General features: G+C 61.1%; 2 protein-coding genes across 2 annotated transcripts; one reads left to right on the top strand and one right to left on the bottom strand.

Annotated features, from left to right (window-relative positions):
- Positions 1 to 3424: 3424 nt before the first annotated feature.
- Positions 3425 to 21768, top strand: POM121C (POM121 transmembrane nucleoporin C). Its single transcript, XM_062179671.1, has 13 exons — positions 3425 to 3996; positions 4624 to 4839; positions 5099 to 5257; positions 7024 to 7104; positions 7908 to 8079; positions 14466 to 14557; positions 15394 to 15467; positions 16221 to 16345; positions 16466 to 16568; positions 16828 to 17040; positions 17846 to 19429; positions 20397 to 20519; positions 20640 to 21768. The coding sequence occupies exons 1-13, from the start codon at positions 3425 to 3427 to the stop codon at positions 20735 to 20737; spliced, it is 3612 nt and encodes a 1203-aa protein (XP_062035655.1). The 3' UTR covers positions 20738 to 21768.
- Positions 21769 to 22144: 376 nt separating this feature from the next.
- Positions 22145 to 25942, bottom strand: NSUN5 (NOP2/Sun RNA methyltransferase 5). Its single transcript, XM_062179672.1, has 10 exons — positions 25836 to 25942; positions 25601 to 25723; positions 25346 to 25520; positions 25085 to 25193; positions 23537 to 23675; positions 23332 to 23447; positions 23008 to 23186; positions 22704 to 22914; positions 22469 to 22609; positions 22145 to 22390 (listed from the first exon to the last, which is right to left on the bottom strand). Exons 1-10 carry the CDS (start codon positions 25926 to 25928, stop codon positions 22279 to 22281), a joined length of 1398 nt encoding a protein of 465 aa, XP_062035656.1. The 5' UTR covers positions 25929 to 25942; the 3' UTR covers positions 22145 to 22278.
- Positions 25943 to 26730: the final 788 nt, after the last annotated feature.

Genomic DNA, 26730 nt, shown 5'->3' with positions numbered 1-26730 from the left:
ATTTTATTTGAAAGAGAGAAAGAGAGAAAGAGGGAGGTTGGTCTTCTATCCGCTGGTTCACTCTCCAAATGCCCACAACAACCAGAGCTGAGCCAGTCTAAAGCCAGGAGCCAGGAGCTTCTTCCAGGTCTCCCACATGGATGCAGGGGTTCAAGCACTTGGGCCGTCTTCCGCTGCTTTACCAGGCCATAGCAGAGAGCTGGATGGTAAGTGGAGCAGCTGGGACTCAAACGGACACCCACAAGGGATGCTAGCACTGCAGGTGGCGGCTTCACCCACTCCGCTACAGTACCAGTCCCCACAGTACCCATTCTTTTTCCTGGCTGGGCTTGGCTTTCGTAGGCCTGTGTTGTCCTTTATCATTCAGAAGTGTTACGTGTGCCCGTGATCACATTTCCCCGTCGTTCACTAAACCATCTGTAGTGTTGGGTACGTCTCTGACTCCTAGACAGCACCCCGCCACTGCTACGTAGAGGCCTTTTTGTCTGCAGCTCCTCCAGCGAGCTCCCGTCGCTCAGGGTCAGTTAAAGGACCCTTGCTGGACTCACTGCCATCTTCCTTCTTCCCTTATTGTCCAAGTCTTGACCCGGAGTCTACAGTCACCCTCCATTCACTTTAAACCCACTAAGGGGGCTGGCGCTGTGGCATAGCAGGTAAAGTCGCCACCTGCAGTGCCGCCATCCCACATGGGCGCCAGCTTGAACCCCGTCTGCTCCACTTCCGATCCAGCTCTCTGTTGTGGCCTGGGAAAGCAGTAGAAGATGGCCCAAGTGCTTGAGCCCCTGCACCTGTGTGGGAGACCCGGCGGAAGCTCTTGGCTCCTGACTTTGGATCTGCACAGCCCTGGCTGTTGTGGCCAACTGGGGAGTGAACCAGCAGATGGAAGACCTCTCTCTCTCTCTCTGCCTCTCCCCTGTGTAACTCTGACTTTCAAAGAAATAAATAAATCTTTAAATAAATAAATAAACCCACTAAAGTGTGGCTTTCATCCCGCTGCCCCACAACACTGGATTTTTTTTTTTCTTCAGCAACACAGCCCACCCACCTATTCTTTTCCAACGAAGTCTTATATGAAATCCCAAACTTTAAACAGAGAAACAATTGCTGTAGGAATGGACTAGAAAACAGCCGGAACCCAAACTGCCCTTTCGCCTGTGTTCCTCCAGAGGGGCCTCTACTGAGCCCCGCTTTACCTTTCCAAACCCCCTACTCTCCTGCCATACTGAACTATTGGGAGGCCCCTCCCACCGCCCGAGGTGCACAGCACCCAGCCTGGGCTCCAGCCTCCTGAGGGCCAGCAAGGAGCAGGGGGAGGGGCCTGTCTGTGTCCTGGACCAGTGCTGGAGGAGTTTCCGTGCTGACTTCAGGGGTGAGGACTGGCGGGGTTGGTGGAGGGACAGGTCTTGCTTGGTGGAAAGCGAGGCAAGCACAGTTCTCTATTTCGGAGTCCACTCTGCAGCAATCGCGGGCACTGGTTTCCCAGTATCTGATACTGACCGTGTGCCACCGAGGACGCTAGGTTCCGGCCTTGGCTGGGGTCACCCGGAGTTGACAACCAGACATCCTCTCCACCACTAACGGAGTCCTTGAGCCACTCTCCAAAGAAAACAGGACTCCGAAAGGTCCTTTACAGACAGAGCAGAGGCACACGGGGCAAGCGGCTCTGAGTTTCTGGGCTGATAAGGAAACCCGTGGGGTGGGCACTGTGGTGCTGCAGGCCAAGTGGTTGCTTGGGATGCCGGCATCCCATACAGGAGCCCTGGTTGGAGCTCTGGCCACCCCGCTTCCGGTCCAGCTCCCTGCTGTGTGCCTGGGAGGCAGCGGTTGGGGGCTGCAGTACCTGTTCCTGCCACCCAGGGAGGAGCCTGCGTTGAAATTCCTGTATCCTTGCCTCAATGGTGCAGCCACCTGGGGACTGAACCAGCAGACGGACGATTTATGTCACTCTTGCCTTTCGAATAAATCAAATTTAAAAACCTTGGGGGTGGGGGGGGCAGCGCTGTGGCACAGTGGGTTAAAGCCCTGGCCTGAGGCACCAGCATCCCATATGGGCACCGGTTCTAGTCCCGGCTGCTCTTCTTCCAATCCAGCTCTCTGCTATGGCCTGGGAAAGCAGTGGAGGATGGCCCAAGTGCTTGGGCCCCTGCACCTGTGTGGGAGACCCAGAAGAAGTTCCTGGCTCCTGATCGGTGCAGCTCCGGCCATTACGGCCATCTGGGGAGTGAACCAGCAGATGGAAGATCTCTCTCTCTCTACCTCTCTCTGTAACTCTTTCAAATAAATTAAAAAAAAAAATCTTTAAAAAAAATCTTGGGGGGCAGGGAGAGGAACCCAATTAAGGGGCAGTCAGCTTTCCCCGGCTTGCTCCTCCTCCCCGCACAGTGGTCCCGCGTCTGCCTAGAACTTGTTCCAGCCGGTCAGCTCCATCCCGCAGCGGCCTCCCTGCCCGCCTTCCCCTCTTCATTCTGTTAGGCAACCACAACTGCGGGCCTGCTTCCTGCGCCAGGAGGAATTGTCACGCAAAGCAGTTTATCTGCAGCAAAAAAGGAACCCGAGGGGAATCCTTCCCAAAGCCTCCGTTGTCTTGGGGGAAGTGAATATGTAAGAGGGGGCGTTCTTGTCACGGGGGGGGGGGCTCCCAGGACGAGGCTGACGCTCCTCCTGGGGCCACCCTCGGGGGGAATGGCAGGTGGATGCCCTTAGCCCCGTCTGCACCAGTGCTCTCCTGCCACGTGACCGAAAACCTGAAAGACAGCTTTGGACGCCGCCAGCTGCTCCCAGGGTTTCCAAACAGAAGCGAAGCGAGTTCCAGCAAAGACTTGTGGGCTACCGAGGGCACTGGCGCTGACAGCCCCTTCTCTCTGAGCGGAGAGAACGCGTTTCTTCCCCCAAATCGGAAACCCGTGAACCGGGAGCGGCGGCTGCCTGCTCGCCACCCTGCAGACCCCGGCAACCGCCGATGCCCACTGCCACGGACCGCCCCTCGTCCAGCGCCGTCCGGCGGGGTGCGCAGTGTGCCCAGAGCTAGGGCCCCGCTGCCGAGGCGGGCCGCGGCGGGTCGCCGTTAATCCCCGTCAGCTGCGAACGCCCCGTCGGAAAACCGGGGAGACGGCGAGATCCCGCACCGCGGCGAGCAACTGTGCTGAGCGCCCGCCGCCAGGGGCCGCCGCCCGGGACGCGCGAGCGCAGGGCGCCGGGGAGGGCAGCCTTGCGGTGCGGCGAGTCCTCGGCGGACGGCGCGCGGGACGCCTCCCGCAAGCAGCCCGCACGTCCCCGGGCGGGCGCGGGCGCGGGCGCGGGCGCGGCCAGGCGGGAGCGCTTCCTCCGGCGGCGCCGCGGCCGAGTCGCGCGCGCAGTGACGCATGCGGCGCGCGGCGCGGTGCACGCTGGGATATTTAAGTCCTCTCCGCGGCGCGGAGCCGCGATGTCTCCGGCGGCTGCGGCGGCTGGAGGCGAGCGGCGGCGGCCCATAGCGAGCGTCAGGGCCGGCCGGGGCGCGGGCGGAGGCTGGGGCCGCGGCGGGCCGGCCGGGGCGGCGCTGCTGGGCCTGGCGCTGCTCGGCCTCGTGCTGTACCTGGTGCCGGCGGCCGCCGCGCTGGCCTGGCTGGCCGTGGGGGCTACCGCGGCCTGGTGGGGGTTGAGCCGCGAGCCCCGCGGTTCGCGCGCCGTGTCCTCGCTCGTCCGGAACGCGCGGCGTCAGCGAACGTTGCTGGCTGCGCCCCCGGCCAAGGCGGCGGCAAACGGCGATCTCCTGGAGCCGCGGACCTTGCTCGAGGGCCCCGACCCCGCCGAGCTGCTGCTCATGGGCAGTTACCTGGGCAAGCCCGGCCCGCCGCCCGCCGCCCGCGCGCAGGAGGGCCGGCACCTGCGGGAGAGGCCGGGCCGCAGCCCGCCCGCCCGCGCCGCCGCGCCCGCGCCCCCGGCGCCCCGCGCCCCGCAGGCGTACCCCTCCCTCTCCTCCCCTGTGCTCCGACCCAGCAGGAGACCCTCCTACAGGTAGGACACGCGGCCCACGGCCTCCTCCGGGCGGCTCGGCCTGGCCCTGCAAACCGCGACTGGCTTTGTGCTTTTTACCGAACGAAAACCGTGGTGTGTGCTGGCCGCCCCCGGGCCTCCTATCCCCGTAGCAGCGCGAGACCGTGCGGCCAGAGCTCTCCCTCCCACTTGCTGCACTTCAATGTGGTCCTGATTTACCCGAATGTTTAGTAACCCCCGACGGGTCCCTGCTGGTCGGGTGGAGGCCTGTCGCGTGCTGGCTGCGGGCTCGCCTGGACCAGAATTCGCAGAGCTCCGGGAGGGGTTGGAGGCAGCACCTCTCGGATTTAAAGAGACGTTTTCGCTTGGTTCCGGTAGCCGACAAGAGGGGGACCGGTTAGATTTTTGGTGCAGAAGGCGTGCCTGGGAGTGGGTTTAGTAGAACCCCTCCCTGCACACCCCGGCCGCACACCGCCCTGCCACTGCTCCCTGACTTGTTTGGGCAAGGTTTTTGATTTTCCTCTCAGATGGTTGAGGTCTGAGCCCGTGCCACCCTCTGCCCTCAGCTGGAATGGGTGGGGGGCGTTGCCATAGACCGTGGTGGTGTGGGTCGCGCAGGCTCACGCGGGGCGTCCCCATTGTCTGCAGGGACTGTGGGACTTTATCGAATCGGTTCGTAATTACACCCCGAAGACGCTACCCGATCCAGCAAGCCCAGTACTCGGCGCTGGGAGTGCTTCCCACCGTGTGCTGGAATGGGTGTCCCAAGAAAGCCGTGCTCTCCGTGCGCAATTCCAAGATGGTGTGTAGCCCAGTGACCGTGCGGATAGCCCCTCCCGACAGCAAGCTGACGCGTCCCCCGCCGTGAGTACCTCCGTTTGCGGCCGCCCCCTTCTGCAGTCCTGCCCGGGGCCAGCAGCCGTGGAGCCAGAGGGGGTAGTTGCTTATCTGAAAGAGAAATCTAGTGGAACATGCATTTTTCATGGCCTTGACGGTTGCTTTAGGTCCTGAGGGCACTACACTTTGGCGTGTTGGTGGGCCCCCGGTTTCCAGGGACTGCACCTGTGCCGTGCGGAGTGGGGAGGGAGCACCTTCACTGCTGGGCTCTCGGCTTCCGTTCCAGCCCGGGGCAGACCATCAGCGCAGCGCTGGCCTCACCGGCAGCCAGCGCCCCGGACCCGTGTGCGAAGGAGACTGTGCTGAACGCTCTCAAAGAGAGGAAGAAGAGGGCGGTGGAGGAAGAGGACCGCCAGTCCCCAGATGGCCTGGAGAATAAGAGAAGGTAACAGGGCAGTGGGTGCTGACAGGCCTCACGGGCCCGCAGCTCCTAGCGATCAGAGCCGGCTTCCGCTGGAGAGCCTTGGCCGCTCCCCGGCTTGGCTTTCGGGCAAGAGTCTGGCGACGAGGACAGGTAGAGGCTGCCCGCTTCCCAGAGCACAGGGCAGATGCGTTTTCCCGCGTGTCGTTCCTGAGCTAGCATCTTACAGCAGCGATAGCCTCCACATTTGTTTGGTTTTTTTTTAAAGATTTATTTTATTTATTTGAAAGACAGAATTACAGAGAGAGGAAGAGAGAGAGGTCTTCCATCTGCTGGTTCACTCCCCAGATGGCTGCAACAGCCAGAGCTGCGCCGGTCCGAAACCAGGAGCCTCCTGGTCTCCTTCTTCCTGGTCTCCCATGCAGGTGCAGGGGCCCAAGCACCTGGGCCATCCTCCACTGCTTTCCCAAGCCACAGCAGAGAGCTGGATCGGAAGAGGAGCATCCGGGACTCGAATTGGCACCCCTATGGGATGCCGGCACTGCAGGCCAGGGCTTCAACCCACTGCACCACAGCGCCAGCCCAGCTCCTACGTTTTGATACAGATGTGTTCAGTTTTCTTTTCACGCCTTGGCCTCACAGCTGTGTGTTTGGCAGTTACTTGGGTAGCCACCAGTTAAATCCTGCATCTGTGCCGGAGGCGATGCTTGTCCAGGAACGTGAGCACCGAGCACGGCAGGCTGGTCAGCGATGAGCGTGAAGCCCGTTTGCCTGCTTGGTTTGCGTGCTCACGTAGTGAAGACGTAGTCGGTGTTTCCTGAGCACGGGCAGAGCGGAGGCTGAGTGGCCGGTAGGGTGCAGAGCACGCTGCGGCTGCCCAAGGAGCCACTTCAGGGTTTCACTCAGTTTCCAATTCAGCAGGCACTTCTGAGCACCCACCGTGTGCTGGGTCACGGTCCCGGCACCGTGGGCAGAGCAGGAACAAGACAGAATCCCCATTGGGAGACTTTGGAGGGAAGTGGATGAAGTGGCCAAACGAGCTCCCTTGGCTAAGAGATCTCGCACCTCTTGTGTGAGCTCACTAAGGAGAAGGGTGGACCCCCAGCAAAAAATAGGATTGGCCCACTTCCTCGCCCGGACCGTTCACGTGTGACGGTTTCCCGGGGGCCGTCTTTGGCTCTGTAGAGGGCAGGGTTAAGTGAGAGCAGTCTTAGTAAGTACACTAAGATCGGAAGATCGGGTCATGCTGCCTGGAGGGGGCAGGTGAGCAGGCTGTGCCGTGGTCGCAGCTGCGGAGGGGTAGCGGGGGCGGCAGCGGTGGAGGGGGGGGTGACAGCTTCTCGCGCTCTCCACCTGCTGCTTTTTCCCGACGCTGGTGAGCCTGTGGCTGAGGGCTGTGCGTTAACTTTCCCGTGATGTGAGAGGGCAGAGATGGGCGCACTGAGATGCAGAGTTCGCTAACATTCGGATGTGGGGCTTGGTCCCTGATTGTCTTTGTTTTGTTTGTAACGTGTGAGTGGTGGGGTGCTAAGTGCTGGATGGTGGGGCTTTTATGGGACGTTGGCGAGGGGACAGCATGCACTGGGTAGATCTAAAGGACGGGAAGTGTTTCCATCCTGTCCTCCCTACCAGGACCGATCCTAGATTGCGTTTAGCTTTCAGGAGTAGGGGTTTGGAAGAGCACAGAGCCTGTGCCCCGTAGAGATAGTCTGAGGCCTCAGGCATGGAAGAATGTGCTTTAGGGGGAAAATGTCTTTATTCTGTCACTGAGAATTCTCTGATTCTTACAGGCGCCATGATAGCAGTGGGAGTAGCCACTCCGCCTTTGAGCCGCTGGTGGCCAATGGAGTCCCTGCTTCTTTTGTGCCCAAGTAAGTGACGGTCCTTGGGGAAGGGGAGCTGTTTCCCTGTGGATTCCCTCCGAGTCCTGCATCCTTGTTTGAAATCGGGAACGTTTACAAACAAGGATCAGCGGGCTTAGACGGTGGAAAACACGCAATAATACGGAATTAAAATGCTTCCACATTTGAGTTTTAAAATGCATTGGATAAAGAATTGAATGGAAGGGAAGTGGTGTGGAGAGAGTTAAACATACTTGACACGCGCAGTTTGAGTCTGTAGTGCAGAATGACTGCTGAACAAGCCAGTGCACTCCTGGCTGTGCCCGGAGGAAGAAAGGGGAGAGCGAGAACGCGGGCGCAGGCGTGTCCTGCGTGCAGACTGTTCCGTCGTGTTCCACTCGGTGTGCGGCGCTGCTCAGGGGAGGGGTGCAGGGGAGGGGCTTTGCGGCTGTAGAGGTGCTGGCCCAAAGGCGGGGAGGAGGGTAATGGCCCCCAGAGTAAAGGCGGTTACGTGGGAGAGGCGGACCCACTTGCTGGGTTTGGCTCTGAACGGGATCGTGGTGGAGTTGGAGGAAATACACTTTAGTCCAGTATGAGAAGCTGTGGTTCCGTGGGTCGCTCTGGGAGATAAGGTTGTCTGTGCTGTGACAGACGCTGAGGGCTGTCCCACAGGAAGTGGGTGTGGGAATTCCAGTTCTAGGCTTAGAAACGTGGTTGGTTACTCTTAACGCAGATTGTTTTTAACAGCTTTAAAAAAAGTAACTTGTCATGCCCACGGCTGACACCTTAACGTTGACGTTAATAGTACATTTATGTTTTTTCCCTTCCGTTAGGCCTGGGTCTTTGAAGAGAGGTCTGAATCCCCAAAACTCAGATGACCACTTGAATAAGAGATCTCGCACCTCTTCTGTGAGCTCCTTGACCAGCACGTACACAGGTGGCATCCCCAGCTCCAGCCGCAACGCCATCACCAGCTCCTACAGCTCCACCCGGGGCTTCCCACAGGTACAGTAGTGGCTCTGTGACGTGTGGGACTGGGTCCCAGGGTCCGTTAGCTGACGAACAGGTGTTTGCTCACCGCCTGCTATCTGGGTGACACTGAGGATCATCTAAGGGAACAGGAGACACAACTCCTTGAATGGCACAGAATAGAACCCCAGCAGGTGAACCAGTGTGTGTGGGCACCTGACGGGAGGCAGAGCCGCTTTGTAGATGATGTGCGTGCAGTCATGGCACTGATTTGATAAGATCGAGTCCAGCTTGCATTGCCTATCAAAGGGTAGAACTTAGAGCTTTCAGTGAGGAGGGACTGCTAACCCTCTTAGAGGAAGGAGCTTGGAGGGGTGGGTTCAGATCTTGGCTCTGACCCCTAGTTTCCGAGTAGGTCAATGCAACTCGGGTTTCCCCGCCTGAAGTGGTGTTGTGCTGCAGGGGCTGTGGTGCCCGCCATCCGTCTCTCCGTGCGGAGCAGCTGGGGACACGGAGTGGGAGGGGAGAACATTATTTTTTAGCATTAACCCTAATACTATTTCCCCTCTTTATAAAGCCTCATGTTAGTTAATATTCCACCTTTTTTTTTTAGACAGGCAGAGTGGACAGTGAGAGAGAGACAGAGAGAAAGGTCTTCCTTTTTGCCGTTGGTTCACCCTCCAATGGCCGCCACGGTAGGCGCGCTGCGGCCAACGCACCGCGCTGATCCGATGGCAGGAGCCAGGTGCTTCTCCTGGTCTCCCATGGGGTGTAGGGCCCAAGCACTTGGGTCATCCTCCTCTGCACTCCCTGGCCACAGCAGATAACTGGCCTGGAAGAGGGGCAACCGGGACAGAATCCGGAGCCCCAACCGGGACTAGAACCCGGTGTGCCGGCGCCGCAAGGTGGAGGATTAGCCTACTGAGCCACGGCGCCGGCCTAATATTCCACCTTCAAGTCGCCTGTATTACAGTCCTTTTGAATCAGGAGCCCAAAGTCAGTTCCTCACGTTTGTTCCTTGTCTGTAATACTTCCACTCTCCTTTTTTTCATGCTTTTGTAAAAATCAGTTGTTTTCTCCTATGGTATTACCCACATTCTAGATTTAATCCTCAACATCGTGACATTCTTGTTTTTTTTAAAAGACTTATTTATTTATTTGAGAGGTACAGTTACAGAGAGAGACACACACACACACAGAGAAAGGTCTTCCATCCACTGCTTCACCCCAATGACCGCAGTGGCCAGAGCTGGGCCGATCTGAGGCCAGGTGCTTCTTCCAAGTCCCCCATGTGGGTACAGGAGCCCAAGCTCCTGGGCCATCCTCTACCGCTTTCCCCGGCGCATTAGCAGGGAGCTGGATCAGAAGAGGAGTTGCCGGGACTCGAACTGGCATCCACATGGGATGCTGGTGCTGCTGGTGGAGGCTTAGTCTGCTGCGCCCCAGTGTCGGCCGCATCGTGGCGTCATTTTAACCGGAGCAGTGCCCTGTTTGTTGTGCTTGTTGGATCTTGGCCTTGACTAGCGTAGGGTCAGTTACTTGGCAGAGTGCACGCAGGCGGTGCTAGTTTCCTGTCGCATCACTTGCGGCAGAGTGGCTGGTGACTGGCATGCTGGTCCCTGGGTGCAGGTGTTGTCAGTCGGGTGTGTTCCTTTGCATTTCCTGCGAGCCAGAGCTGGGCTGGTCTGAAGCCAAGAGCCAGGAATTTTCTGCAGGTCTCCCATGTGGGCACTCGGGCCGTCCTCTGCCGCTTTCCCAGGCTCATTGGCAGGGAGCTGGATCAGAAGTGGAGCAGCCAGGACACAAACTGGCACCCACCTGGGATGCTGGCGCCGCAGACGGCGGTTTTACCCGCTGCACCACAGCGCCGGCCCTCAGGTTCAGATTTAAGATGGCAGGCATTTTAGGTAACTTACTGTGTTTGAGATTTATTTATGTAGTTCGTTATTGAAAGGCAGAGTTGCAGAGAGGAGGAGAGACAGAGAGGTCTTCCATCCACTGATTCACCCCCAAATGCTACAACAGCCGGAGCTGAGCCAGGCCAAAGCCAGGAGCTTGGCACTCCATCCGGGTCTCCCACATGGGTGCAGGGCCAAGCCTTTGGACCATCTTCCCCTGCTTTCCCAGGCTCGTTAGCGGGGAGATGGATGGAAGTGGAGCCGCAGTACTCGAACCAGCGCCCACGGGAGGCTGTGCTGGCTTTGCAGGAGGCAGCTCTGCCACAGCCCAGACCTGTAGTTTGATTTTATATTTTCTTACGCAAAAGTGTTGATTCGTAGTTTCTTACTTGGTTGATTCTGATACACAGAATTTCAAAGTAATAATATCAGGGTCGTTACCAGTAAGGTTTAAGAACTGTGATTCATTTTGGCCTCAGTATACTCCCTGTGTAGACACTAGGGGTGTGCAGCTGTGTTTAAAGCCCCCTGAGCTAAGTGTTGGTTGGTCTCACCACCAGATTGATACATAGTGGTCATTTGCTCATATGCTGTGAAGTCTTGGATGCTTGTGTGTTTCTCTGATGTTATTCTGTATCATCCGAAGAAGTAGCAAGCCGCGACCCACCCAGAAAGGTCTCCTTTCTCACCCCTTCCCTTCACACGGTTCTGGCGCTTCTGGCCTGCCCTTCCACTGTTTCTTTTTAACCACTTGCAAATAAGTGCCTGTATCTAGAAGCCCACCTTCTGACGTTGAGGTGCTTAACAACATAGAAAGGCTTGCACCTTACTCCTCTCGCCTCACATGTGTTACAAGCCCCTCCACAGCAAAATTTAGAAATTCTTTCTCTTTGAACATGGTTGTGTATGTTAGCTAGTTACTACAGTCCTCTACTGATATACATCAGGTTGTTTGCAATCTGCGAAGTGTACTTTTACCCATATGTCATTCCACACTCGGCAGTCACACCCGGGGGTAGACTCCTAGAAGTCCAGTTTCTGTGGCGCAGTGGGCTAAGCTGCCGCCTGCAGTGCCAGCATCCTGTATGGACACTGGTTCAAGTCCCAGGTGCTCCACTTCAGATCCCGCTTGCTGAGTGCACCTGGGAAGCAGTGGAGGATGGTCCAAGTACTTGGGCTGAACCCACATGAGAGACCCAGATGGAGTTCCAGGCTCCTGGCTGCAGCTTGGCCCTGCCTTGGCCATTCTTAGCCATTTGGGGAGTGAACCAGCAGAGGGAAGCTCTCTCCCTGCCCCGAGATTCCCAGGTCAAATGTCCTTGCAGTGTTGCAGACACTATCAAATTCGTGTGTTCTATAGCATTCCCACCGCACGTGGGAGAGCGACCGTTTCTCACAGCCTCACCAGCAGATCAAAGCCTTGGGGTTTTGCCAGGTGAAGAATGGTACTTAATTTTTGTCTTTTATAGCCGTTTGATCACCTTTTCCTGTGTGTTTAATTTTTTTTAAAGATTTATGTGTTTTTTGAAAGAGTTGTCTAGAGAAGGAGAAACAGAGAGAGATCTTCCATCTGCTGGTTCACTCCCCAGTGATCTTATATCTGCTGGTTCACTTCACAATGGCCAGGGCTGAGCCAAGCCAAAGCCAGGAGCTAGGAAGCTTCGTCTGGGTCTCCCACGTAGGTGGCAGGGACCCAAACACTTGGGCCATCCTCCACTGCTCTTCCCAGGCCATTAGCAGGGAGCTGGATTGGAGTAGAGCAGCTGGGACATGAACTGGCATCCATGCGAGATGTCGGCATTGCAGGTGGTAGCTTAACCCACCATGCCACAAAGCCAGCCCCAGTGTTGTTTTCAATTTTCTGTTCATTATTGTTAGTACATTTCTTTGGCCCATTTTTTGAAGGGCACCTGGCCATTTTTCTTTTTTCTTTTTTTTTTTTTTGAAGATTTACTTATTTACTTGGAAGGCAGTTACAGACAGGCAGAGGCAGAGAGAGAGAAGTCTCTGCTGGTTCCCTTCCCAAGTGGCCACAACAGCCGGAGCTGGGCTCAATTTGAAGCCAGGAGTTTCTTCCAGGTCCCCCATGTGGGTGCAGGGCCCCGAGGACTTGGGCCATCTTCCACTGCTTTCCCAGGCCCTAGCGGAGAGCTGGATGGGAAGTGGAGCAGCCGGGACTTGACCCGGAGCCCATGTGGGATGCCCATGTGGATTTTGGTCATCCAGTTATTTTAATAGCGGAAGCTTAGAAACAATGTAGACGTCTTTTCGGGGTCTTCCTAAGTAACTCCCAGTATTCCCGGAAGTGGAAATACTGTGTAACTACTGAACAGGATGGGTAACCCCACAGCTGCTGTGTGAATGCTCTCAACACTAGGCGTGCAGGGCAGGCATCACACAGCAGCCCGTCGTGGAGGTCCTGGGTTTGACGCCGTCTCTGGCTTCCGACTCCAGCTTCCCGCTGTTGCAGACCCTGGGAGGTGGCTGCCACCCATGTGGGAGACCCGGATGGAGTTCTGACTCCTGCCATTGCAGACAGCTGGGAGTGAACCAGCAGAGGGGAAATGTATGTGTCTGTCTCTCTCCATCTCTCAAATTGGGAGGAAAAGAAAAGAAAAAAAGTACAGGATGGTGTGCACAGTGCCTTCCAGTGTTTGGTCTGTTGGTTTCTTTCATCTTTTAATGTGCCTGAGAAAATTCTGACGGGACACATTGGAAACCAGTAATAAATAATTACTGAGATTACAGGAATATTTGCTGCATACTGTTGTTTTTGTAATTTTTTTTTTTTAATTCCAATACTGGACTCTCTCTCTTTTTGTTTGTTTGTTTAAGATTTGTTTATTTGGGCTGGCGCCGTGGCTTAACAGGCTAATCCTCCGCCTTGCGGTGCCGGCACACCAGGTTCTAGTCCCGGTTGGGGCACTGGCTTCTATCCCGGTTGCCCCTCTTCCAGGCCAGCTCTCTGCTATGGCCCGGGAAGGCAGTGGAGGATGGCCCAAGTGCTTGGGCCCTGCACCCGCATGGGAGACCAGGAGAAGCACCTGGCTCCTGGCTTCGGATCAGTGAGATGTGCCGGCCACAGCAGCCATTGGAGGGTGAACCAGTGGCAAAAAGGAAGACCTTTCTCTTTGTCTCTCTCTCACTATCCACTCTGTCAAAAAAAAAAAAAAAAAAAGGATTTGTTTATTTGGGCTGGCACCGCAGCTCACTAGGCTAATCCTCCTCCTGTGGCGCTGGCACACCGGGTTCTAGGCCTGTTCGGGGCGCCAGATTCTGTCCCGGTTGCCCCTCTTCCAGTCCAGCTCTCTGCTGTGGCCCAGGAAGGCAGTGGAGGATGGCCCAAGTGCTTGGGCCCTGCATCCCATGGGAGACCAGGAGGAGGTACCTGGCTCCTGGCTTCATATCGGCGCAGCGCCGGCTGTAGTGGCCATTTGGGGGGTGAACCAACAGAAGGAAGACCTTTCTCTCTGTCTCTCTCTCTGTTTAACTCTGCCTGTCAAATAAGTAAAAATAAATAAATAAATAAATTGTTTATTTGGAAGGCAGAGTTACAGAGAGTCAGAGGCAGGGGGAGAGAGAGGTCTTCCATCCGCTAATTCACTCCCCGGATGGCTGCAATGGCTGGAGCTGTGCTGATCTGAAGGCAGGAGCCAGGAGCTTCTTCCAAGTCTCCCTGTGTGGGTGCAGGGGCCCAAGGACCTGGGCCATCTTCCACTGCTTTCCCAGGCCATAGCAGAGAGCTGGATTGAAATAGGAACAGCCGGGACTAGAACCGGCACCCATGTGGGATGCGGGCACTGCAGGTGGCGCCTTTACCTGCTGTGCCACAGCACTGACCCCTGATTTGGAATTTGTAAAATGTACAAGTATTACTTTTTCTGGTTTCAAAGGATTTTTTAACAGTTTAACAGTCTGGTAACTGTTAAACAAAAAATAGAACTGATGAGTCCTAGCTCTCCCAGCCCCAGGGCAGGTTTCGCCGGCTCATTTCTCTCAGCAACGTCTGTTCTGCTGTGCTGCCTTTGTCACAGTGGCAGTGCATGTGGGAGGGTCCCTTTCTAGACTTTTTTTTTTTTTAAAGATGTATTTATTTGAGAGGTAGAGTTACAAAGAAGAAGAGTTGGAGAGAGAGACAGAGAGAAATAAAGGTCTTCCATCCGCTGGTTCACTCCCCAAATGGCCACAGTGGCTGGAGCTGAGCCGGTCTGAAGCCAGGAGCTGCTTCTGGTGTGGGGGCAGGGGCCCAAGCACTCGGGCCATCTGCTGCTGCTTTCCCAGGCCACAGCAGGGAGCTGGAAGTGATGCCGGCGTCACGGGCAGTGCCCTGACACCAGTGCTGCCTCGCTTTCCTCGTCGTGTCTTTGCCTCCGGAATCAGTCCGGGCCATTGGGTCTCTTTCCAGGAGCCTGTCTTCACCAAGGGGTCTTTGTGGTAGCTCAGAGGTGCTCGCTGCACAGTCGTGCTGAGGGCTCCGTGCCCGCTGCCGGCCAGGCTCACCGGGGCACTCCCTTTGCCTTTCAGCTGTGGAAGAAGGGCGGCCCCACGTCATCCCCCTTCTCTAGCCCGGCCTCCTCCCGCTCCCAGACTCCAGAGAGGCCAGCAAAGAAGACCAGGTAAGGAGCGGTCTCTTCAGTGGCTGTGTGAGAGGGGAGGGGAGGGGAGGGAGAGAGTGCCCTCGACTCTCGAGCTTGCCAAGGATGTGGGCTGCAAGAGGAGGACAGCGAGGTGCCCCTAGGACTGCTGTCGGCACCCGTGGGCTCACACTGCCCGCAGGGCCTCCGGCTCTGCCTCCTCGTGCCCCAGTGGGAGAGACAGGTGCGAGAGCGGAGGCCGCCTGCAGGGGAGCGTGTCTGTGGGCAGTAGCTGCCCCTCCAGGTGCTTCCCGCACCCTAGAGCTCCACGCCCTCACGGGTCAGCAGGTCTGTGTCCAGGACTCCCAGGAACTTGGCAAGTTGGAAGATTTGGAAGAGTGTTGCTTTATGGTGTTTTGTTTTGTTTGTTTTTTTTAAAGATTTTTTTAATTTATTTGAGAGGTAGAGTTACAAACAATGAGAGGAAGAGACAGAGAGAAAGGTCTTCCTTCCATTAGATCACTCCCCAAATGGCTGCAATGGCCAGAGCTGCGCTGATCTGAAGCCAGGAGCCAGGAGCCTCTTCCCAATGTCCCAGGCGGGTGCAGGGGCCCAAGCACTTGGGCCATGTTCTTCTGCTTTCCCAGGCCACAGCAGAGAGCTGGACTGGAAGAGGAGCAGCCGGGACTAGAACTGGCGCTGGCCCCTATGGTGGTTTCTCCCTGCTTGTCTGTAGGAATCGTGTTCTGACATCTTTGGGCCATACGTTGTGGTCGTTCTGGGCATTGGGCACTTGGTGGTTAGGAGGGTGTAAGACGTGATCCAGCACTTTGGTCTGGAGTTCACTCTGAACTAACTCCTGCCTTTGTGCCCTGCAGAGAGGAGGAGATGGGGCACCATTCCAGCTCGTCACCTCCGTTGGTGACGGACAAGGAGTCCCAGGGAGAAAGGGGTAAGTTGACGAGCGAGCAGGAGCGGCCGTGGGAAAAGTGTGGATTAATCCCCCTTGAAAAATGTGTGAGCCTGGTGATGTGCAGGGCGCACTAGACACAGGCAGAGAAGTCCTTGTCCTGCAGAGGCTCTAGTGTGATGAGGACAAAGGTGACACAGGCTGACCGAGACAGACAGGCGCAGCTGGAGGCACTGGGCGCTGCAAGGAGCTGGCCTGGTAGACAGCTGCAGGGCAGCATTCAGAGCCGTCATCTGCTCTTAGCCCGGCACCTCAAGTGTCTGTCCGCGTCCTCTTCCCTAGTAGAAATAGCTTGCTGCTACCGCCCCCGTGCCCAAACTGTGGAAAATAGAGTCTTCTCAGAGATGGCCTGAAAGCGCTTCTTAACCAAGTCTGCAGACCAGACCTTGCCATCCACCCTTCCCTGTTGCTGTGACAGAGCTTCCGAGGCTGGGTATTTTCCGGAGAAGAAACACTGGCCTGGCTCCTACTTTGGAGCCAGCCCCCGCCGTTCTGCCCTCTGGTGGGGGCCTCACGGCCGCCTCACAGCCTGGTGAGGGAGCAGAAAGGGAGCACAGCTCCGAGCAGAAGGAGCAAGCGCACGAGGGGGCCTGCTGCCCGCCTGAGCGCTCGCTGCGGTCCCTGGAAGACTCGGTGAATCCCTCCTGAGGCAGCACCAGAGGCCCACGCACCGTGCGCCAGGCTTGCGACGTGACCTACTCAGAGCCGCGCCCAAGTCTGTGTGTGTTTCTCCAGCTGCAGACACGGCCACGTGGAAGAAACCAAGCCCGGGGAGCTCTCCCTCCACGCCCGGCGGCTCTGGGCAGCGTAAACGGAAGATTCAGCTGCTGCCGTCCCGTCGAGGGGAACAGCTGACCCTGGTATGGTCCCGTCCGTGTCTCCTGCTCGCCCTCGCGTCCCGCTGCTGTCTCCAGCCTGCTGAGTGTGCGTCCCTTCCGGCATGCCCTGCCTGGCCTGACTTCTCCCTCTTGTCCCTGCAGCCGCCCCCGCCCCAGCTCGGCTATGCCATCACTGCCGAAGACTTTGACATGGAGAAGAAAGCTTCGTTGCAGTGGTTCAACAAGGTCCTGGAGGACACGACTGGTAAGGAGCGGAGGACAGGTGCGCCCCAGGTTTGCCCCCCACCCCCACCCCCGAGGGCTTCTTGTCTGGGGGAGGGAGGGCAGGCACAGAAAGGGACCCGTGCTTCCTGTTGGTCTTTGCCCCTGACGCTGAGACCGGGAGAGCAGTGGATGGCGGCTGGGGCAGGATCCCGGGATGGCTGACCCGCGCGCCGCCCCACGCCCTCCGTGTCCCTGGGCAGCCCAGCAGGAGGCTGGCTGAGTCTCGTCGTCTTTCCTAGATGTGGCCTCTGACTCCGCGCCTGAGAACCCCCCCACCAGCCAGGCGCCTCTGACCTTCTCCCTGCCTGCCCCTGCCCCCGCCGCCACCGCCCCCGCCCCCGCCACCGCCGGCGCTGCAGCCTCGCCAGCCAGCCTGCCGGCCCCCAGTGCCAACCCGCTGCTGGAGAGCCTGAAGAAGATGCAGAGCTGCCCAGGCCCGCCGGCCGCACCAGGTAAGCCACGCTGGCCGAGGCCAGAGCGCCCCGCGGTCACTCTCAGCCCGGGATGGTTTTTATATAAGGATTTAGTTCTTTCTAAGGAAAAGTTACAGAGAGGCAGGGAGAGACGAGAAAGAGAGAGGTCTTCCATCCACTGGTTCACGCCTCAGATAACTGCAATGGCAGGGGCTGGGCCAGGTGAAGCCAGGAGCCTGGAGCTTCTTCCGGGTCTCCTACGCGGGTGCAGGGGCCCAAGCACTTTGGGCCACCTGCTGCTGCTTTCCCAGGTGCATTAGCGGGGAGCCAGCATCGCAGACGGCAGCTTAACTCGCTGTAGCACAGCGCCAGCCCCTGAGCAGGCACAAGCTCGAGGTCTCGCTGTCGCTTCCCAGGGAGTTGAGGGGAGGCGGCGGCCCCATGTGGCCCTGGGGAAGCGGCTTGGTTTCTGCCCCTAGATTTGAAACCCAGCAAGAATGCCGCTCCCCCGGCATCTGCGGGGTCAGTGCAGTGACGGGCCTAAGCTGCGCGTGCCTGCTGGGCGACGGGCCGGCCTCGTGGTGGCTCCTGTCCCTGGGGGTCTTCCCGGGTCTGCCGCTCGCACCGCAGCTGTCGCGGTGTTGGTCCTCCCCCGGGACCCTTCCCGGCTGTGTGCTCTGCACGTGGGAGTGCACTCGGCGTCCCTGGGGGCGGATGTTCCCCGCTGGGCCCTGGGACGGACCTGGAGCACCCTCTGAGTCGTGTCTGTCCACTGCCTCCTGGCGGGCACCAGAGCAAAGCACCGCCTGCCTTCAGAGCTGCCTTCCCCTCCCACTCTTCCCAGAATCTGCTGGAGCTGCGGCCACGGCCACCCCTCCGCCCCCGAAGACGCCCAGCCCTCCGGCCCCGGCCAGCAGTTCCCCGGCGGAGCCCCTCGCAGGCACGTCTTCCGACTCCAAGCCCGCAGCGCCGTTGCTGGGGCCTAGCCCTGCTCCTGCCCCGACACCCGTCACCGACACCCCCAAGGCTCCTGCAGCCCCTGAGGCCGAGCCATCGCCCACACCCAGCACTCTGCTGGGCGCACTGAGCTCCCCGCCCGCTCAGCCCCCCGCCCCTGCCACCCCCTCTGCCCCTGCTGTGACCGCAGCCTCCCCCATGTTCAAGCCCATCTTCATGGCCACGCCTAAAAGCGAGAGCGAGGGCCCCTCGCCACCAGGCCCCCCAGTCACCGCCGCGGCAGCTGCCAGTGCCCCGGCCCCGACCACGACCACGACCAGCGCCTCCACCCTCACTTTCAAGCCCATCTTCGGCAGCTCGGGGCTGCCTGCGCCCGTGCCCTCGGCCACGCCCTTCTCCTTTAAGCAGACCACCACAGCCGCCGCAGCCGCAGCCGCCGCCGCCCCTCTCTTCACGGGCCCGGCCGCTGCCAGCTCCGCGGCGGCCTGCGTCACCACCGCCAGTGCGTCCGCAGACTCCGCGAAGCCAGCGTTTGGCTTTGGCACGGGCAGCGGCACGAGCACCACTGCCTCCGCCACGGCACAGCCGTTCCTCTTCGGGGCGCCCCCCGCCTCCGCCGCCAGCTTCACCCCAGCCGTGGGCTCCGTGTTCCAGTTCGGCAAGCCTGCCGTGCCCAGCTCGGCCACCGCCGCCACCTTCGGCCAGTCCCTCCCCAGTGCTGCCCACACGGCTGCCAGCAGCACGGCCGGCTTCGGCGGCTTCGGCTCCCTCAGCACCTCGGCCCCCGCCGCCCCCAGCCAGCCCACGCTGACGTTCAGTAGCACGACCACCCCGGCGTTCAACATTCCCTTCGGCTCGAGCACCAAGCCCGCCGTCCCGGCGTACCCCGGAGCCAACCCCCAGCCCACGTTCGGGGCCACAGAGGGGCAGCAGCCGGGGGCCGCCAAGCCGGCCCTCGCCCCGAGCTTCGGCAGCTCTTTCAGCTTCGGGAACTCAGCAGCCCCGGCCCCAAGTGCGGCGCCGGTGCTGGCCACCGGCCAGCCGGCATTCGGCAGTGCCACACAGTCCTCCTTCGGGGGTCTGAAAGCCACGGCTGCCACCTTCGGCGCCCCTGCCAGCACCCAGCCCGCCTTCGGCAGCACCACTGCGGTGTTCTCCTTCGGGGCGGCCACGCCGACCACCAGCAGCGGGACCAGTAGCACGGTGTTCGGCAGCACGACCCCGTCGCCCTTCACGTTTGGGGGGCCAGCCGCCCCGGCTGGCGGCGGGGGCTTCGGGCTCAGCGTGGCCACCCCAGGCGCCAGCTCCACCTCGGGAGCCTTCAGCTTCGGCGCCGGACAGAGTGGGGCCACAGGCACTGCCACGCCCTTCGGGGGGGCCTTGAGTCAGAACAGCCTGGGGGCCCCCACGCAGACCAACCCCTTTGCCTTCAACATGGCCAGCACGCCGGAGAGCAAGCCTGTGTTCGGAGGTAAGACTGGGGATCAGGCCGCACGGTCTCCTTGGGGGCCTGCAGTAAGCAGCACGTGGAGGGGGACGTGAGCAGGGACTGCAGGTGCAGCGGGGCGGGGCTCTGCTGGGGCACCACCTTGGGATGGGGGGGGAGAAGAGGGCATGGTGTGGGCGTGGCGAAGAGGGTTAGAGGTGCAGGGGGGTGAAGCAGGCAGCGTGGAGGTGGTTGCGGGATTGGCAGTGTGAGTGGAGTGACCGCGTTCGTTGCGGGGAGGCTGGGCTGCTGGGCACAGCGGGGGAGGGTGTGAGGGATGGGCCCCCGGGGGCTGGGAAGCTGTCCTTGTGAATTAAGGTGGAGCAGTCGGCACTGTCTCCCCAGCAAGCTTGCTGGTGCCGCAGACACGTGCGGGCAGCTGGCCAGAGCTCACCTGCTGCGGCTTGGGCCGGGGCTCCCTGGTCTCGGTGAGCTGGAGGAATACAGGAGTCGGGGTGCAGGGGGGCCGCTGCGTGCAGCACCGTGGGGCCTGGGGCTCGGCCGTGTGGCAGGGCTGGGCAGAGGAGCAGATCGGGCAGCGAGGTCATCAACACTGGTGACAGATGAGGACAGGGAACCGCGTGGCGGTTACCAGGTGAACTGGCAAGGACACGGAGCTGATGGGGGGGGGGGGTTGGAAACAGCACTGGGGAGCAGGCAGACGCCCCCACACACACCTTGGGCCCTGAGTCCTGCGCACCAGAAAGCCTGGCCTGCCTTGGAGAGGGCAGGGCCCATGAGGACAGCCACAGGCCAGGCGGTGGGTTTTGTGGGGATGCTAACGAGGAGTCCTGGTGGAAGCTGGGAGCCGCCGAGTGCTGTGCTGTGCGGCGGCGGCCGAGGGGACAGGGACCGACCCCGCTCTCTGCGGCTGCACGGAGCTCTAACTGAGGAAGCCGGGGCGCTGCCTGCTGCCCCTGCGACTCCTCAGCGCTCTGCCATCTGCTTCCAGGCACCTCCACGCCCACCTTTGGTCAGAACGCCTCTGCCCCCGGAGTGGGCGCGTCGGGCAGCAGCCTCTCCTTCGGGGCGTCCTCCACGCCCACCCAGGGCTTCGTCGGCGTGGGAGCTTTCGGTAAGCAGCAGTGGGCCTGGCGTTCAGGCTCTCGCGATGGGCGCCCCACCCCCGCCTGTGCGCTGGAGGGGAGGAGCCGGGCAGCGGCCATCCTGATGAGCTGTCACTGACTCTTTCCAGGGTCGGCGGCCCCTTCCTTCTCCATTGGTGCGGGATCTAAAACCCCAGGGGCCCGACAGCGACTGCAGGCCCGAAGGCAGCACACTCGCAAGAAGTAGCCTCTGTCTCCCGCCCGCCTCCCACCTCCCGCCCTGCCCCGCCCGGCACCCAGGCCTGGACTCTGCTGCCCCTTGGAGTTCATTGAGTGAACTTCTCCCAGAACCTCCGGCCTCGGCCGCCAGCGGGGAGGGGTGGCGGCGGGGGGCTGGCCCTTGACTGAACAGTCGCCCTGGTGAGCCCCTGCCTCCCGCCTCCCCCAGAGCCCCGTGCACACTGGACGGGACCAGGAGCGGGCTGCCTGAAGCTTGACCTCCCTGGCTGGGCTGGAGGAAGCGGCTCTCCCGGGCCCCGAGGGGACTCTCCCTATTTCTCGCTGCTCTGTCCCTCGCAGGATTTTCCCTCTTGAATGACCTTGAATCTAGCTTTGCCTTGGAGCCCCCTGAGGGTGCCGCTCCCGCTGCCCCGTCCCCTCCTGCCAGGTCATTCAGTGTTTTCGTCTCCCCCTACGAGCTCGGCGGCTGAAGACTGTTAGCCTGGCAGATCGGGGGGAGACGCCGCGCCCGCCTCCGGGCTGTGTCTGCCTCTCGGGGATTGTATGTTCTAAGCCTTGTCCTGTGTCACTAGTCCGATGCGCGTGTCTATCGCTCTTTGAACCGAGTTTGGAGGAAGAATCGAATCGTATGGGTGGCGGCACGTTGGTAGTGCCGGACTTGTTTCCCGACTTTCCTGGGGCCTCGCTAATTGAACGTGGCGGCAACCCCGCTTCACGGCCACGCGTGCTGACTCCTGAATTCTCCGGTGGTTTCACTCTAAGGGCTGGCAGCCCACGAGCACGGGCCCGGGGAAGCAGAGCCCTCCGCGGAGGCAGGCACCCCCGTCCGTCCGTGTCGGGAGACCTGACGTGATGGCCCACGACCCAAGGTGACCTGGTTGCTCCTCCCACACAGGTGCCCCGACGCCACCCCTCCCCCAGGCCCAGGCGCCTTGCTGCCAGCCCAGCCTCTTTGGGAGAAGTGTGAATGCGTGTGTCTAAATTAAAAAATATTTAAACATTTTTTAACAAAATAAAAATTTATTTTTGTATTTAAGCTAAATTGCCTTTTAAATTCCTTCAAGCTTGGTTCACTGAGGTGGTTAAGTGTAAATGCTGACTAGGAGTAGCTAGGAGTTCTGCTTGTGCGTGGCCCGGGCCGCTCCTGGGGCTGTTTTAGGAACAATGTGATGTAGGCGTGACACCCCCCCGCCCCACCCGCAGGTGTCGCGCCCGGCCACTGTACCTCAGCTGCACCTGCACGGGCAGGCCAGCGGCCAGGGGCCCCTGCAGGGCCCGAGTGAGTGAGAGGGTGAGTGGACGGCGTGCGCCGGGCAGGGGCTTCCCGTTACGGACACACGGACGTAATTCCTGTTGAGTCTAGTTGGAATTTTTAGTATGAATGTGAGATTTTTCTCCTTGCTTATGTCATTAAGAATAAAAAACTGTGATCTATCTCAGGCCCTGTCCTGCCTTTTCTTTCCCGTGGGCAGCCCAAGCGAGGGGACAGCCACCGGGTCTGGTCGCTGGGGGACAGCACAGCTCCCTCCGAAGGCCACACGGCCGCTGCTATGGCCCTGGCGCGGCGCAGGGGTCGCCTGCTGCTTTCCGCCGTCTCTTCTTCCTCTTGGGGCCTGGGCTGGGCGGCTCCGGGGCCTGGGCTGGGGGCTGGGAAGCTGAGCTAGAAGAAACGGCCCGAGTCACGTGTGCCCCCATCCGGCACCCTCTCTGCAGGCCCCGCTCCCACCCACCCCCTCACCTGGGTACTTGCACCCTTTCGAAGACAGCAACGAAGAAGCCGCCCGTGAGGGTGGTCTCAGGGGAGGCCCGGAGGCAGTGTTCGGCACCTGGGAAAGTGCTGAGGCCCCGGTGGGGCCAGGCAGGGAGCACAGGAGCGAGCCTGCGGAGAGCAGCAGCTCAGGGCAGGGCGGGGCGGGGCGGGGCGGGGTGAGGGCGCCCAAGCCCACTGCACCCACCCGCCGCACCCGCCATACCTGAAGGCGCCCGAGCTCTGCTGCAGGGCCGCCTGCACCACGTCTTCATTCTCCTCCTGGCACAGGGAACACGTGGAGTAGACGAGGCGCTGCAGGGCGGGGAAGGTGAGCGCGTGGCACAGGGCTCGCTGCTGGAACCCCGCCAGCGCCCGCAGGCGCTCCGGGCTGGGTGCACCTGCCCCAGGCTCCTCCAGCTGTCTGGTCACCATCCCTGAGGAGGAAGAGCACGTGCCGGGGGTCCCAAGGCCATCGGGGAGTGCAAACCAAAACCCAGGAGAGCCCCCGCCATGTCTCCCCGCCTCACCGGAGCCGCTGCAGGACGGGTCCAGCAGGATGTACTCGACCTGCCGGTAGCGCTCGTCGGAGGGCGACACTGCCAGGAAGTCCTTCTCGGCCAGCTCGCAGCAGGAGACACCAGCCCGCGCTAGCAGCGTGGCCATCGACGCCAGCCGCTTGGCGTCGAGGTCGAAGGCAAAGATCTTCCTGGGGAGGGGCAGAGGTGGGGTTACTGGGGGAGCTCGGGCGGCACCTAAGAGCCACGGCTGTAACCCGAAGCCAAGGCAGGGCGCCCTGGGGGTCCCGAGCTGGGTACAGACCCCACCCCTCCCTCTCCTGGGCGCAGCCTCACCCCCGGTTCTTCAGAAGAGCTGCCAAGTGACTGGTCTTATTGCCCGGGGCGGCACAGGCGTCGATGACATGGGCCCCGGGCCGGGGCGCCAGCAGTGTGGCCGGGAGGCAGCTGGCCTGACAGGACAGGGCACGGCAGCTGGGTGAGCAGAGGCCCTGGGCTGCGCACACACGCACGCCCTCCCTCTGCCTCCCGGCTTCCCCACCTTGTCCTGTAGGATGAGGTGACCGGCCCGGTACAGCGGGTGCTCGTGCAGGTCCGTGTGCGCAGGAAACACCAGCAGCTCCGGCAACAAGGGATCCAGGAGGAAAGACTTGCCCTGCAGGGCCCGCAAGTCCTCCAGGCTGCAGGGAGCAAGGACCAGAGTGAGCAGCCACGCCTGAAAGGGTCCATTCACACGTCACGCGCGGAGCAGCCGAGCGCCAGCTGGGGTCGTCTGGCCGCTAACGCCCTTGGGAACGCGGGAGACCCGGACCCGGATGAAGCCCCTGGCTGGAGCCTGGCCAGCCCTGGCTGTTGCGGGCCCTTGGGGAGTGAACCGGCAGACAGGGTCGATCCACTGACCCCTCCTCTCCCTGTCACCCTGCCTTTAAAAAGGAGAGAAGATGGTTCTCGGGCTACCCTAAGCGAGTTCAGGATCCTACATGCCAGCAGCGGGACGTGAGCCATGGCTCGGCCCGCACTTCTGCGAGATGGCAGGCGTGCGGGTAACACGAGTCGGCGTGTTTGAAACACACGGCACAAACACCAGCCACACCGTTCACGCGTGAGCGGGGGCGGGGGTTGCTTCACAGAAGACGGAAGGGCTGGGCTGGCTCCTGTCGCAGGGAGCGCTGCCCACGCCCCACCTGGCGTGTGAGCTCGCAGGGGGCCTCGGGAGAGGGACCGGCACCTCTGGGGACGCAGGGGCGTGGCCGCGCCACCCGTGGCGGCGGCCTGGGAGTGGGGGCCGGCTGAGCTGCCTCTGCCCACGAGGGCCTACACCGTGGCAGTGGCGGTGTAAATGCCTACGCTGGACCACACGGGCGGCTCCTATGCGAGCCGGGGAGGAACTGGGAGTGGCCGAGGCAGTGCTGGCAGGACAAGCCGCGACTGGCAGGGGCAGAGGGACCTGAGGGGTACAGGATGTGGGACTGGAGGGGCTGAGGATGGCGTCGTGGCCCGGCTCCACCGGAGCTCAAGTCCAGTTCCGATCCAGCTCCCTGCCGGTGCGCCTGGGAAGGCAGCACGTGATGGCCCAAGTGCTTGGGCCCCTGCACCCATGTGGGAGACCCGGATGGAGCTCCTGGCTCTGGCCCGGCCCAGCCGCTGTGGTTGTGGCCATTCGGGGAGTGAACCAGTGGATGGAAGAGTTACCTTTCGCTCTAGCCCTGTCATGCTCCCTTTTTCCGTATATATATACATATGGGGGGGTATATTTTTAAAGACTTATTTATCTGCTGGTTCACTCCCCAAACGGCTGCAAGGGCCGGAGCTGGGCCGATCCGAGGCCTGGAGCGTCTCCCCGGTCTCCCTCGTGGGTGGCAGGGACACACGCACTTGGGCCATCTTCCGCTGCTTTCCCGGGCGCATCAGCTGGGAAGTGGAGCAGCCAGGACTCGAACCGGCGCCCACACAGGATGTCGGCTCCGCAGGTGGCGGCTTCAGTGCCAGGCCCCCATATATGTTTGTATGAATGTAGCAGGGGGCAGGTAGGAGGCCTGGGCGGGACCCCGCGCGCAGCCTCCCCCTGCCCAGGGCGGCCAGCTCTCACCTGGAGGCGCGACCCTGGTAGGAGAAACCTTGTCTCTTGAAGTAATCAACCGCGTCTTCGGTGCAGGTCTTGAGAGTGTTCACGCGCACGAACCGCGGCACCTGGGCGGCTAGGGCGCAGCCGGCAGTGAGCGCGCACGCCCGCGGCCCCGCTCGGCCCCGCTCGGCCCCGCTCGGCCCCGCTCGGCCCCGCTCGGCCCCGCTCGGCCCCGCTCGGCCTTGCTCGGCCCCGCTCGGCCCCGCTCGGCCCCGCTCGGCTCACCTGGGCCAGGCTGGGCGCCCGCCTCCAGCAGCTCCTCGTTGCTGCTCACGCCGCGCCGAACCTTGAGCCGCGCCAGCTCGGCCCGCAGCCTGGCCTGGTGCCGGCGCAGCAGCGCCCTCCAGCGGCCGCCCCCGCCGCGGAACCCCTTCCCCAGCAGCAGCTCGTACACCAGCACCTGCGGGGGGGGCAGACCGGCTCGGCGTGCGCCCCCAGCGCCCCCGCCCGGGCTCGCCGTCCGGGTCCACACCCGCTCACCTTGGCCAGGTGCGGCCGCAGCTGCTTCTCGGCGCGGAGGAGGCCCGCGCTGGCGATCACGGCGTCCAGCACGGCGGAGTAGCGCTGCGTCTCGCACACCAGCGCGTACAGCTGCTTCACGTTCTGCACGGCCGAGGGGAGACGCGCTGGGCCGGGCGCCGGCCGCCCGCCGCCCAGCCCGGGCCGCCCTGCCCGATCCCTGGCTGCCCAACTGCCTGCCCCCGGGCCCCGCTACCTGGAAGCTGCTGGCGTACACCAGCCCCTTGATGGAGCCCTGGCGGCTCTCCACGCCAGCCAGCACGGCCGCCGCGGCCGCGTACAGCCCCATGCTTCCCGGTCCGCACGCCTTTACGGCTCTGTCGCGAAGCGCGGCCGACTTTGCGCCCTGTCGGACTTCCGGGGTCAGAGGGCACCAGGCTTCCGGACCCGGAAGCCGCGGTGCCGGCTCGCGCCCCCTAGAGGCGCGCGTGGGTAACTGCACCGGCTGGGTGCAGAGCGGGGCTTGCGGACCCTGTTCCCCCCCTCTGCGAGCTGTGGGCTTCGTGCTTTGACCCTGGAATGATGAGCAAGCAGTGGGGTCCCCCGCTGTCTAATCTGTCGCGGAGGCTGACGGGAGGCACAGGTGCAGCGGCCATACGTGCTGCTCCCGTCTGTTTCTTGTCTGCCCTTGGTGCTCTGTTGTCTTCACTCTAAGCTCCTCTGGTCTTAGGCAGTGCAGGCTTTTCCATTCATTGTTGCTTTGTTAAAAAAAAAATAAAATAAAAAATTTATTTATTTGAAAGGCAGAATTCCAGAGAGAGAGGTCTTCCATCTGCTGGTTCACTCCCCAGATGGCTGCAACGGCCGGGGCTGGGCCAGGGCGAAGCCAGGAGCTTCCTCCGGGTCTCCCACGTGGGCGCAGGGGCCCAAGGACTTGGGCCATCTTCCACTGCTTTCCCAGGCCAGAGCAGAGAGCTGGACCGGAGGTGGAGCAGCCAGGACTAGAACCGGCGCCCCTAGGGGATGCAGGCAGTGGCTTAACCCATTGGTTTACGGTGGCTTTGAAGGGACAGGTCTACACTGCAGGGTGAACTTGAGTCAGCCATGCACAGGCAATGGTTACAGCCACGGGGTGCATGTGCGGACGGCAG

This window comes from Lepus europaeus, chromosome 21 (genome assembly GCF_033115175.1).
Source record: "Lepus europaeus isolate LE1 chromosome 21, mLepTim1.pri, whole genome shotgun sequence".
Taxonomy (NCBI): Eukaryota; Metazoa; Chordata; class Mammalia; order Lagomorpha; family Leporidae; genus Lepus; species Lepus europaeus.
The sequence above is the reverse complement of the archived record's forward strand: the minus strand, read 5'-3'. Positions and strand labels throughout refer to the sequence as shown.